Raw genomic sequence first — 13,958 nt, 5'->3', positions numbered from 1 at the left:
TACACTAGATCCGGGTGTAGGATCTTTCACTCAAGCAATCCCTTAAAAGTAAATCAGACAAATCAAATAGGTGATCTTGTTTTTTTTTTAAGGTAACCTCTCTTTTATTGTCCCCAGCAGAGTCGCCAGTTCTGTCATACGGTGAACTGACTTGGGGTGTTTTGCTTTTAATCGCAATGTCGCGGATAGCAAGAGTCGCCACCGACTTTTCTTTTATCCAATAAGGAAAGGTGGAAAAGAACAGGAAAGACCCTAATTAGATTTTGGGTTCGGGAGGTACATTATACAAAGGGAAGGTGTTAGCACCCTTTATATCCATGGTTATCCATGGGCTCTTAATTGCTTGATCACTTATATTATTTTTTCTTGTCTGAAAAAGTGTTCGTGAATTGTTTAGAAAATGTTTTGAAAAAGAGAATTTAACTTTGTAATGATTCTCGTATGAATGTATACAAAGTGGTTATCTCGTTTAGTTTGGAAAATGGTTTAGAAAAATATAACTCAGTAATGATTCTAGTATGAATGTATACCAAGAGGTGATTTTCTAGTATTTATGAAGTGTGAAAAGTATTTTTAAATTGTGAGTAAGCAATTAAGAGTTATACCTACCCAAGGTCTTGATGGGCATTTCCTATCCTTGTGAGGGTAAAACCGTCTTTATTATTGAGAAATAAGTAGTTTTATCCTTTGGATGTAAACGGGTCATCGTAGGGTCATCGATTGGTCATAGAAAGCAACGGTTGTAAGGATACCTTAGCATTCGAAGGGACTATCATCATTTAACCGTAGGCTACACCGAAGGGTCATCGAGGGGCAGAATCATATATTCGAAGGCAACATCCGAGGGGCTATGATTTATTTTAGAGGGACATGATGATTTAATCGAAGGGTCTTGGCTAAGGGTATCCCCACATTCGCGGGACATGACCGTAATACCGTAAGGCAACAAAGAGAGGTCTGAGATCACATATTCAAAGGCAATATTTTGCAATTAAGTATTTAAGATGAATTTCCATATTATGATCAATTAGGATGAATCTCCACATTAAAATTAATTAGGCAATTAGGATGAATCTCCACATTAAAATTAATTAGGCAATTAGGATGAATCTCCACATTAAAATCAATTAGGATGAATCTCCACATTAAAATTAAGTAATTCAGAATCCATCTCCATAAGAGTATCCCACAAATAAAGTGGAATACCTAGTCGGCCGTTTCTTCGGGAATATGTAAGCCTTTACACAATTCAGCATACGGGTTAGAACATCGAGATAAAGTACAATTGAAAATTGCACCACCAAATAAACACAACAGTCATAAGGTCAGGCCAAATAATGCAGAATCATAATAGATCTTGATTAGATAAACATAAGGCAGAATAGAAAAGAAACAAAACAGCCACTATCCCATTCGCTCCTGCTTCGCCTAGCGAAGGCTTAGCGAGTGCTCGCTACAGGCTCGCTTAGCGATGTGCTAGCGAGCGGCTACGGGTTTTGAGTTTGATAGCAGCATGATCTCCGGAACCCTGAACTTTATGGCATTTAATTACAGGAATAACATGGACAAACATTCAGGATATTCAGGCATACTTAAATTCACATGTGAAATCAAATTACATATCCGAAAATTTAATCATGATGCCTTATGTATGTAGAGGTTACCGATTAAAAGCATAAAACAGTAGTGATGCGCAAACCTGTTGCAACTGAGCTGCGATGTTGAAGGGGCTGACCACTCTTGGTATCGGATGGAGTTGGGCGGAGGTAACTTCGGTGCGGATGAGCGGCCTTCAGGATTTCTTCACTCGGAATTTTCTGAGTTAGTCTCCAGGGTTTCTATGCCAGGGTTTCTGTCCGTCTTCATCTGTCCATTTTCGTGACTGAAGTGTCGGTATTTATAGTGATTGTGGTCACCTAATGGGCTCAGAATGAAGCCCGAAAATTCTGATATATCGCAAGCTTCGCTAGGCGAAGGAGTTGCTCGCCTAGCGAGCGAGCTAGTTTGGGCCTTTTTCTGGATTGGGTCTGTTGTGAGCTGGGCTTTTGTTCCTTTAAGGTCAGTGCCTTGCAGAATAAGTTGGAGTGCTTCGAGAAATGTTTTGCAAGATTAACGGGCAAATTTTGGGGTATGACACTATGTATTTTACATAATTTTGGCACTTATTAGTTATGACATGACTTATTTTTCCTCTTCTACTTCAACTTACCCAGGTTTAGTAACATGGGTTCCGAAAAATTACGAGCTTGCTGATATCTTTTCAAGATTATGAATATTCTTTCTAGCTTTGTGTCTCCTATGTATTTTGAGGAAATTGACTCGAGCATGTATGGTTTATGACATAGTCTTTCATAGATTTAATAAAAATTAAAACTTTAATTACACAATACTCGTTAATGATGCAAAACATATTTTTCTTTTTTATTCGTGTGCAAGTATACTCAGTCAAACTAGTAGCAAGTGATAAGAAAAGTATCGATCCCACAAAGAATATATTACCCAATAAGTGTGCCTCATTGTGAAATTATGTAAATCAGATAGGAATAACATGGGTTTACAGAAAGTAATGAGAATATGTTGGACAATAATCAATTTCACGAATTTATCTATTGATTATATATGATATGTGGTGTCGTGTCAAATGAGGCCAAAACTAAACTTTATAGTGTTTGTCAATAACATTAAAATATGTATTAAGTAACTATGCAACTTATGTCTCAGCCACACAATTTCATCAGTACACTTCAAGTACAACATGTTATGTTTACACGTATTAACCTAGTCATTTCTACCTATAGTGATTAAGTAAGCAATGTATATCTACTAGCAATCAATTTTTTTTTAATCTAATGCTAAGGTGAACAAACTCAAACTTAAATATAATAGTAAATCACAAGAACTAAATATACCACAACTTCATAATCATTAACATTCAAAAGACTATTATTCCATGTAAGTTCACATTATCCAAGAAGCAAGACTTAGTTCATATTGAGAAACTCAATAACAACATACCGAGTTACTAAGTTGCATATTTCTAAACAATGAGAATGGAAATGATAAACCTAACGAATAACTATAATCCCTCAAAATCCATCAATTGTAAGTGACCTTAGGTGTCGTGTCACTCATCATTAGATTCCTTCATAACTAATACGGCGAAGATATTGGATATGGATTCTCTAGTTAGATTCCTACATATAACCACAATTGAAAGAACCATCTGTGGTGAAATAATTATTTTTTTAATTTAAAATTTTGGATTTTACAGATTCACATTTTTAACTAGTACTTTAGTGAATCATAAATAGACCAGAAACAACAACACAAACCATTTTTGAACCACACCCATATATAGTTCGAAACTATTAAGAACCAAAAATTGTATTACATTAAAACTAAAATGGCACAAAACAACATACAATTTGTACATCATTACATCAAATAATATATACAATGTGAGGAACGTGTCTTGTCTCTTGGTGTCTTGACTTTAAACACCTATAATTTTAAATAATAATACTTGTTAGTAAATAGCCTTAGAAATTATAACAAACAATAAATTATGAATAAATAATAAAAAATATTTACTTGTTAATTTCCCCATATGTCTTCCTCGTGATCATTACAAATAGCATACACATCATCTCTATCAACTTCTTCATATGAGGTAGGCCCTTGTGTTGCGTAAGAAGGAGTCGAAGGAATATCAAAATTTAAATCATAATTTTTATCACTATGAGGAATGTATTTTCCTTATAGAACAAATGACCATTTTTTTTCAGAAGATCCAGTCATGAAACACTTGTTTTGCTTGGGTTGCCATGATGAATGATTCAGTCATATAAGTTTCCTTTCTAAGGTCAATCAGTGTGAATCTTAACTCATCAATTTGTACACCAATGTTATTACGAATCCACTTGCATTTATATAAAGAAACTTTGAAAAAAACATAATAAATATCTCAAATCTCCTTAATGACCCCAAAGTATACTCTAGATGTCAATATAAGATTATTATCTTTCGAATTAGAGAAATACATGGATTCGACCTCAACCATAACCCCACTATTTTGCATTGTCTACGATCATCTTTTTATTTTATATAAAAGGAAAAATTAGTAATTTTGTATGTAGTCTAAATTACTACATTAAATTTTGGCATGTATGACATCCATTTAATTATCTCGGATGCACTAATATCATTAGAAATCCTTTCATTAAAACAACTTATGAAAATATTATTTTGCTATTTCAATAACCACTTGTCACATATTCGAGAAAATTTATCCTTGATATGTTTTTTGTGAGTAGATAAGTAAGGTTGAACTTCATCAACATTATTCAATATATAGAAATGTGCTTGAAGAACTATATGCCGAGGCATTGATATAACATTTAAAACTTGAGCACCTCGGCCTCCATATTTGTCAGCATGATGAGACGTTGAAATTCCTATAGACTCTAATATATGTACCTTAAGTGCTCACAAATTTGAATAAAACCTTTTCAATATTATGAAAGTTTTTGCACAAAGTTTTTTTGTTTTATGATGTAAGAACACTTTGAAAATTGTTTGAATTATATGTGAATTTTGTATGAAAGAGGTAATTTGAAAAATAATGTATTTTACTTAAATACATCATAAGAAACCTCTATGAATTTGATGCAAATTTTTTAGACATTTCCATGAAGGCTTGCAATAGTTTAGAGTTACAATGGTTCAAGAAAAAACACAATTCTATATTATGTACATAATTTCTTAAATCAGTTAAACGAGACTAAGCTAATTATGACGGTTTTTAAAGTATGATTACGACAGTCTCAATCTGTCACAATATATGTGAAACATAATAAATTCAAGTTTCAGTGGCATAATGGATGTGCAATCAATTGCATGAATAGTGAAGTCAATTGAACTCTAAGTAAAACTTGATTTTTTTACTTTTAAAAAAAACTTGACTTAAAATGTCTTAATGCATGAATGCTTTAGAAACATTAGAGATGAATGTATGAGAGTTTTTTTGAGAATCTAAAGTTTATATGTAGTGAATTATAATCAGTACCTTCGCGTCAAGATCAATTTCTTTTACTTCCAAAATATCCATAAGCTTATAAATTCTTGATTAATGATTTCAAACTTTTTCTTCTTTGAAATTTATTCTTTGATAAGTTTTTGTCTTTATAAAAACTAAAATAAAATAGATGATAAACATCTTCTTCACATATACTTTAGTATGGGGAAACAAAAAATTTAGCCACACAACCTCTAATGTGCCTGCCCTGTTATTTTCTGGGTTTTTGCAAATGCGAGTATTAATCTAAATTTATGCACTTTTAGACTTTAAAAGTGCAATGCTTGCAGGTTAAGATTTTAGATTCACACCCTCGACTATGTTTGTTTTGGTTCCTCCCATTTTTAGCCGATTTTTATAGGGCAGGTAAACAAATCGACATATTATAAAAGAGAATTATTTTTTAAAATGAATGCTTGCGGAAACGCCTCACCGTATTTTTCATGTTTTTTTATAAATATTTTAAAGAAAATTATAATATTGTTGTATTTTCTATTAGAAGTAATTCATATTTATTAGTTGTACTATTTTCTTAGTCCCTAAGTTTGTTAGAGGGTATTTTAGTATTTTATCATATTCTAGTAACCCTAGTTTTAGCTTATAAATAGGGTGGCAATCATTGTAACTTTTATCATGTTTTTGTAGCCGTCATTCTCTGAATAGAATATTTCCATTCATCACTTATTCTACCTTTGCACCAACAATTGGTATCTAGAGCTCCGGTTCGGATTCATTGGGAAACACGGGAAACACGAGTGAACGTGAGGTCTTGTGTGTTTGATTTTGATTCTTAGATTCGTGTTGAATCTTGAACAAAATCTGATCAGAATTTTAATTCTGTGGGTTGGGAAACACTGTGTGAGAAATTTGAGTGTACTGTGCAAGGTAGAAAGATGAACGAAAACGGCAACATGAACACCAAACTTCCAGTATTTGACGGTAAAAACTGGAATCGTTGGATGATCCAAATGCGTGTATTGTTCGGTGCTCAAGATGTTCTAGATCTTGTCACTGATGGTTATGTTCCGGTAGCAGCAGATGCGACGGATGAACAGAAAAACGCGCAGAAGGAAGTAAGGAAGAAGGATCAGAAAGCATTGTTCTTCATTCATCAATGTCTTGATGTAAATGTGTTTGAGAAGATTGCAGATTCAATGACAGCAAAGGCTGCGTGGGACACACTGGTTAGATGTTATGGTGGTGACGCATCAGTGAAGAAGGTGAAGCTTCAGTCCTTGAGAAAGTAATATGAGAATCTCAACATGAAGAATAATGAGAAAGTTTCTGAATACATCTCCAGAGTGATTCTGATCACTAATGAGATGAAAGCGTGTGGAGAAACTCTTTTTGAAGAAACAATCATGGAGAAGGTATTGAGATCCCTTACCTCTCAATTTGATTACATTGTGGTAGCAATAGAACATTCCAAAGATCTGAGCACCATGAGAATTGAAGAGCTGCAGAGCAGTCTAGAAGCGCAAGAGTTGCGTTTGACTGAGAGAACTTCTGAAAGGGAAGTAGAGCAGCAGGCTCTGAAAGGAACTTCTGATAGGAGGTATCAGAAGCAGTCAGAAGCCAGGAGAAGATCTGATGGTGGTCAGAAGTCAGAAAGCTCAACCTCTGATAGACAAAAGAATGCTCAGAAGGGAAAAGAGAAGTATGACAAGAAGAAGATCCAATGTTACTGTTGTAAGAAGTTTGGTCACTTTGCTAGAGACTGTTGGTCAAACAAGGAGAGAAAATCAGAAGAAGCAAATATAGCCAGAAGTTTTGATGACGAATCTGTGCTATTGATGGCCTCTGAATCTGGTGATATGGATCTGATAGACTGGTGGTATATGGACACTGGTTGTTCAAATCATCTTACTGGAAACAAGAAATGGCTGGTTGACTTTAACTCTGAAAAGAGGACAAAGATCAGATGTGCTGATGACAAATATCTTAATGCAGAGGGTATGGGAAATGTCAGAGTGATTCTGAACAATGGGAAAACAGCATTGATTCAGAACGTGTGGTATGTACCTGGCATCAGAAGCAATCTGATGAGTGTGAGACAATTAATTGAGAAAGGTTTTTCAGTTACCATGAAGGACAATCTTCTGAAGCTGTATGACTGCAATCAGAAGTTGATTATGGAGTCAGAACAGGGAAGGAATAGAACATTCAAGGTGAATGTCAAAACTGCAGACTCAAAATGTCTTAGTGCAACAAGTGCTGAGAAGGAGAGTGAGCTGTGGCACAGAAGATTTGGTCATTTGAATTTCAGAAACTTAAAACATCTGAATTCAAAGAAGTTGGTACATGGAATTCCTGCAATTAAGAAGCCTGAAAAGTCATGCAAAGTTTGCATGGAAGGAAAACAACCACGATTGCCATTTGCGTCAGAAACTGCTCCAAGAGCAAAACATGCCTTGGGAGTTGTACATTCTGATGTGTGTGGTCCATTTCCAGTAGCATCGATTGGAGGGAATAAATACTTTGTGTTATTTGTTGATGAATTCACAAGAATGACATGGGTATCCCTTATTAAGTTTAAACACGAGGTGTTTGATGAATTCAAGAAGTTCAGAATGAAGGCTGAGAATCAGAATGGTCAGAAGTTGAAGATTCTTAGAACTGACGGTGGAGGTGAGTATAAATCCAAAGAGTTCCAGAAGTTCTGTGAGGAGAATGGAATTGAGAATGAGGTTACTTCTCCTTATACCCCTCAACACAATGGTCTTGCTGAAAGAAGAAACCGCACTTTGCTTGATATGGTGAGAAGCATGCTAAAGGAGAAGAAGCTTCCTCAGAAGCTCTGGGGAGAAGCTGTTGCCACCGCAACGTATGTACTCAACCGATGTCCTACGAAGAAGTTGAAGGAAATAGTTCCAATACAGAAGTGGACTGGAGATAAGCAAAGTGTTAGTCATCTGAAGGTGTTTGGTTCTGTTTGCTATAAACATGTTCCAGAAGCCAGAAGACAGAAGCTGGATGATAGAAGCAAAGTGATGATTCTGATAGGGTACCACAGTACAGGTGCATACAAGCTCTATTGTCCAAAAACCAATAAAATTGAATTCAGCAGAGATGTGATTGTGAAGGAATCAGAAGTTTGGAATTGGGATAAGTCTCAATCTGATTCTGATGTTAGAACTTCTGAAGAAAGGTCAAAGTTAAAAATTTCTGAAGTTGGAGTAAACTCTGACGTTGATTCTGATTCTGATAGTGAGTCTGACTCTGGAGAAGACTCAGAAGATGAAGGTGACTCTGATGATCCAGACTCTGATGACCCAGACTCTGATGGTAATCCAGATTCTGGTGGCAATTCAGACTCTGGAAATATGCCAGACCTTGAAGATGATCAAAGCTCTGGAGGAAGTCAACCATCTGAAGCTAGAAACTCTGAAGCTCAAGACTCTGAACAAGTTCAGAGACCACAAAGAATCAGAAACATCCCCAGAAGATATGCAGAATTTGACATGCTGCAAGACACTGAAGTAGACTCTGAAGGAGAAGTTACTCAGTGTGCCATGTTAGTAGACTCTGAACCCATAAGTACAGAAGAGGCTCTTAAGCAGAAGCTCTGGCTGAAGGCCATGAAAGAAGAACTTGATGTTATAGAGAGAAACAAGACTTGGAAGCTGATAGAACTTCCAAAAGACAAGAAAGCCATCAGCGTCAGATGGGTTTTCAAGCAGAAGTTAAAGCCAGATGGTTCAATTGGCAAACATAAAGCAAGGTTGGTAGCCAGAGGATTTCTACAGAAACCTGGGCTGGATTACTCTGAAATGTTTGTACCTGTAGCAAGACATGAAACAATCAGAATGGTGATTGCAATAGCTGCTAACAGGAATTGGCCTCTGATGCATTTAGATGTAAAATCTGCATTTCTGAACGGTCCATTAGAAGAAGAAGTTTACGTGTCACAACCTCCTGAATTTGTGAAAAAGAATCAGGAAGGGATGGTGTACAGATTATACAAAGCTCTATATGGATTGAAACAAGCGCCCAGAGCTTGGAATCAGAAGATTGATTCATTTTTCAAGAAGCAAGGCTTTCAGAAATGTGAGATGGAGTACGGTGTCTATGTTCAGCATACTTCTGAAGGAAATATGACTCTGGTATGTTTATATGTTGATGATATACTGCTGACTGGAAGTTCTGAACAGGAGATAGCCAAGTTCAAGAAAGTTCTGATGAATGAATTCGAAATGACTGATCTAGGCAAAATGACATACTTTCTAGGGATGGAATTCAGATACTCTGAGAAAGGTATTATTTTGCATCAGCTCAAGTATGAATTAGAAATTCTGAAGAGATTTAATCTGAAGAATTGTAAGATTGCTGTCACACCTTCTGATAGAAATCAGAAACTGGATTCTGACTCTGATGGAAAGGATGTGGACGCTACAACCTTCAAACAGTTGGTTGGTTCTCTGAGGTATTTGTGCAATACCAGACCTGATATTTGCTATTCAGTTGGGATGGTTAGTAGGTTCATGAGTAAACCTAAGTGGTCCCATTACCAAGCTGCTGTCAGGATTCTGAGGTATATCAAGGGAACTCTGAAGTATGGAGTATTATTTCCTTCTGGAAGAAAGGATGAGTCAAAACTTCTGAGTTATTCAGATTCTGATTGGTGTGGAGACAGAGTTGACAGAAGAAGTACGTCTGGGTACTTATTCAAATTTCTGGGAGGTCCCATTTCTTGGTGTTCCAAGAAGCAACCTGTTGTGGCGTTGTCAACTTGTGAAGCTGAATACATTGCAGGTGTTGTTACTGCATGCCAAGCTGTGTGGATTCTGAATCTATTGCAGGATCTGAAGATTCAAGTAAACAAACCTCTGAAGCTGATGATTGACAACAAGTCTGCAATCAATCTTGTCAGAAACCCAGTGTTGCATGGGAGAAGCAAGCACATTGAGACCAAGTATCATTTTCTGAGACATATAGTTCAGAGGGGAGTGTTAGAAGTTGTACACTGCAGCACTCAGAAACAGTTGGCAGATGTTCTGACGAAAGCTATCAAGACCGATCAATTTCTCAGATTAAGGGATGAAATTGGTGTTACAAGTTTTGATGGAATATGAATTAAGGGATGGTATTAGAAGTAATTCATATTTATTAGTTGTACTATTTTCTTAGTCCCTAAGTTTGTTAGAGGGTATTTTAGTATTTTATCCTATTCTAGTAACCCTAGTTTTAGCTTATAAATAGGGTGACAATCATTGTAACTTTTATCATGTTTTTGTAGCCGTCATTCTCTAAATAGAATATTTCCATTCATCACTTATTCTACCTTTGCACCAACATTTTCTAAGTAGATTGTAGTTAAGATCTCATATTAGTGTGTTAAGTATTATTATAAATGTAAAATTGTTTAATAAAAATATGTAAAATAACCAATATTTACTTAAGAGTTATGCATATATAATATTAATGATTAATAACATTATTAAATAATATTATATTAAAATTTAATATTGATTTTAGAACAAATGAAAATATTATTGTGAGATGGTAAGAGGAAGTTAAATACATTTAACTTATTTGTGGAAGAAATCATTATTCACTAAAAATGCAACGTTTATGTAAACCTGTTCTTAAATATGAAAATATTTATCTTTTAATATAAACATATAATATTGATTAATAAATGAGATATTTTATTCAATGAATCACTCTTTATAATATCCACCAAAAAGAAAAATCAATGTATGAAATGCATCTCATATCTTTTATATATATATATATATATATATATATATATATATATATATATATATATATATATATATATAGATTAAAAAAAAGAAATTTACCTCATTATGCCTTAAAAATCTTTAGGGAGTAATATAAAAAAGAATTCTTAATTACCAAATAAAAGTTTTGTACTATTATTCATAAGGGTAAAATTTATCTAGCACATCTAAAATTCAAAGAATGTAATAAATAATTAAATTTATCTAGTATATCTAAATTCAAAGAATGTAATAAATAATTAAATATAATAAAATAAAGCATCATTAATTAATGAATTATCATTAGATATTATATATAAGACTTAAATAGTCTTTTTGTCCATGTAAGCTGACGTGTTTTTGTTTTTAGTCTATAAATATATATTTTTAAAATAATTCTTGAATGTTAAATTATTTTATTTTAATTCTTAAAATTAAAATTTATAGGAAAATATGCAGGTTTTATGTAGATTTTTCTTCTAAATTTACTATGGATTTAAAATTTATAGGTTTCCTACGAATTTTCCTTCGAATTTTACTAAACCAAAACGATTTTAAAATTTAGGCATTATTTCAAAAAATAATTTAGGGACTAAAAACAAAAATATGTCAACTTATAAGGAGGAAAACAATATATATATATATATATATATATATATATATATATATATATATAATATATATATATATATATATATATATATATATATATATATATATATATATATATATATATATATATATATATATATATATATATATAAATTTTTGTGGTATGTAAAAAAATTGTCTCCTATTATAAATTCGAGAATCTCAATCCCTTTGATATCATATAAAAAATGGAATCAAAATCAATTCCAGAAGTTCTTCTCAATTCAGGTCACAAAATGCCAATGCTAGGGTTTGGTACTGGAACTGTACCCTTACCACCATCTTATGAACTCATTCCAGCATTCATCAATGCCATCAAAGTTGGTTATAGGCATTTTGACACTGCAGCTTATTATGGTTCAGAAGAATCTCTTGGTCAAGCCATAACACAAGCATTGGAACAAGGTCTTATCAAAAGCCGTAACGAACTTTTTGTCACTACTAAACTATGGTGCACTGACTCTCACCCTGGCCTTGTTCTCTCTGCACTCGAAAATTCACTCAAGTAAATAGATTTATCTCATTCATATAATTATTATTTTTCTTAAATTATTGACCCTTAAAAAATCTCACATTTTAGTCTATTTTTTTTATGGTTCTTTAAGGAGGTTGGACCTAGAATATGTGGATCTATATCTAATACATTTTCCGGTAAGGTTAAGACAAGGTGTTAAAGGGATTAACTACAACAATGGAGACATCCTTCCTTTTGACATGAAAGGAACATGGGAAGATATGGAAAAGTGTGTTAATTTGGGTTTGACTAAGTCTATTGGTCTCAGTAACTTTGGTATCAAAAGAATTTCTGAAATTCTACAATATGCAACAATTCCTCCTGCTCTTGTCACGGTATTTTTTTCTACCATCATAAATATTCTACCAATAATCCAATAGTAATAATATTCATGATTTGTTTCTAGGTGGAAATGAATGCAGCATGGACACAAGAAAATCTAAGAAATTTCTGCAAAGAGAAAGGAATTCACGTGAGTGCATGGTCACCTTTAGGAGCTAATGGAGCTGTATGGGGTTCACTTGCTGTTATGGAGAGTCCAATACTCAAAGAAATTGCAACTTCATTAGGAAAATCTGTGGCACAAGTGAGTTATTTTCTTATTCACCAAATTTCTAAATACTTTTCCATGGATAAATAATATCTTCAATTGTGTTGCACTATTGAAGGTTGCATTGAGATGGGTGATAGAGCAAGGTTCGACTCCAATTGTGAAGAGCTTCAACAAGGAAAGAATGAAAGGAAATCTTGAAATATTTGATTGGAAGCTAAGTAAGTATGATTTGGAGAAGATCAAGAAAATACCACAGTATAGGGCTTTTAAAGGAGAACGTTTTATCTCAGAAAATGGACCTTACAAAACTGCTGAAGATCTTTGGGGTTGAGAAGACATGAAATTTCTATAATGTTTTCTTTCTGTTTATTTCATCAATAAAAAAAATAAAAAGGTTGATGGGTTAGATATTTTTAAACTTTAAAGTAAAGTTTCATAATTATTATAAAAAAAAACTAAATTGTAATAAATCTACCAATTGTTATTGGATACTAGTAGAGATTCTTGTATGTGGATCAGTAATCTATATTTTAGACATGTTTTTTAAATTTAGCTATAAAAAGCATTAGGGTTTACATTTTGGTCATACTTCATCAGTTTCTGAAAATTTCTGAGTTAGTTCTTATCTTCAACCATAGTTGGGCAGAAACCAACCTCATCCGCTGTCGGGTAGGAAAATAGTGAATCAGTTCATGTTATCATGTTTGTACAACATTGTAGATTATATTATTTGTAGATTTAGCGATTTTTAAAAGATCTAAGATGAAGTTGCATGCATGTGTAATGTTATTGCGAATCTTCATTTGCAAGGAGGAGTCTGTGTGAGGGAAGGACGTATGGGCGAAGGAGTAAAGTTTGATGAAATATCTGGGAAAAGTAGTAGCATAAATTATGTTTAATACAAAAACATATGTATGCTAATAGAAATGCAAGATTTATTGGAAAAAAAGAATCACATATAGAAGTATATTGTGGTTTTGAGATTTTATTAGAATTGGACATAAAAGTTTCTGGTCTTCTGAGATATTACGAGATTTTGGAAGTATATGTTTTATGTGTCTCTGTTAGATGTGCGTGGGATACGCTTTAATGAATGGTTGAGATGTTTTTTTGGAATGACATCGTAAAAATGTTTTTAAAGTTGTAATGAAGTTGTTCTTCATTTGAACTAGTTATTCATATATTAAATTATGCATTGTTGGCCACTTAAATAGATAAGAAAAGTAAAAGATTTGGTATAAAATATAAACTAAGTTGTATTAGAAATGGTTATATAGTAGTACATGATAACTCAATTGTTATGGTACATAAAATAGTATACAGTTATCGATAGTAAATTTGGGAAACTTGAATGTAGGTGCTTAATTGACTGCATTATATGGTAAAACACTAGCTGGTTACTAATGTCTTGACTGATGTCATGACATGGTATGTATGTGTGAC

At 33.5% G+C, this 13,958-nt stretch overlaps 1 protein-coding gene across 1 annotated transcript; it reads left to right on the top strand.

Annotated features, from left to right (window-relative positions):
• Window positions 1-11,608: 11,608 nt before the first annotated feature.
• LOC127115717 (methylecgonone reductase) lies at window positions 11,609-13,024 on the top strand. Its single transcript, XM_051047186.1, has 4 exons — window positions 11,609-11,953; window positions 12,054-12,297; window positions 12,369-12,548; window positions 12,631-13,024. Exons 1-4 carry the CDS (start codon window positions 11,637-11,639, stop codon window positions 12,844-12,846), a joined length of 957 nt encoding a protein of 318 aa, XP_050903143.1. The 5' UTR covers window positions 11,609-11,636; the 3' UTR covers window positions 12,847-13,024.
• The last annotated feature ends 934 nt before the right edge of the window (window positions 13,025-13,958 follow it).

This window comes from Lathyrus oleraceus, chromosome 1 (genome assembly GCF_024323335.1).
Source record: "Lathyrus oleraceus cultivar Zhongwan6 chromosome 1, CAAS_Psat_ZW6_1.0, whole genome shotgun sequence".
NCBI lineage: Eukaryota > Viridiplantae > Streptophyta > Magnoliopsida > Fabales > Fabaceae > Lathyrus > Lathyrus oleraceus.
This window is presented reverse-complemented; position numbering and strand designations above follow the sequence as displayed.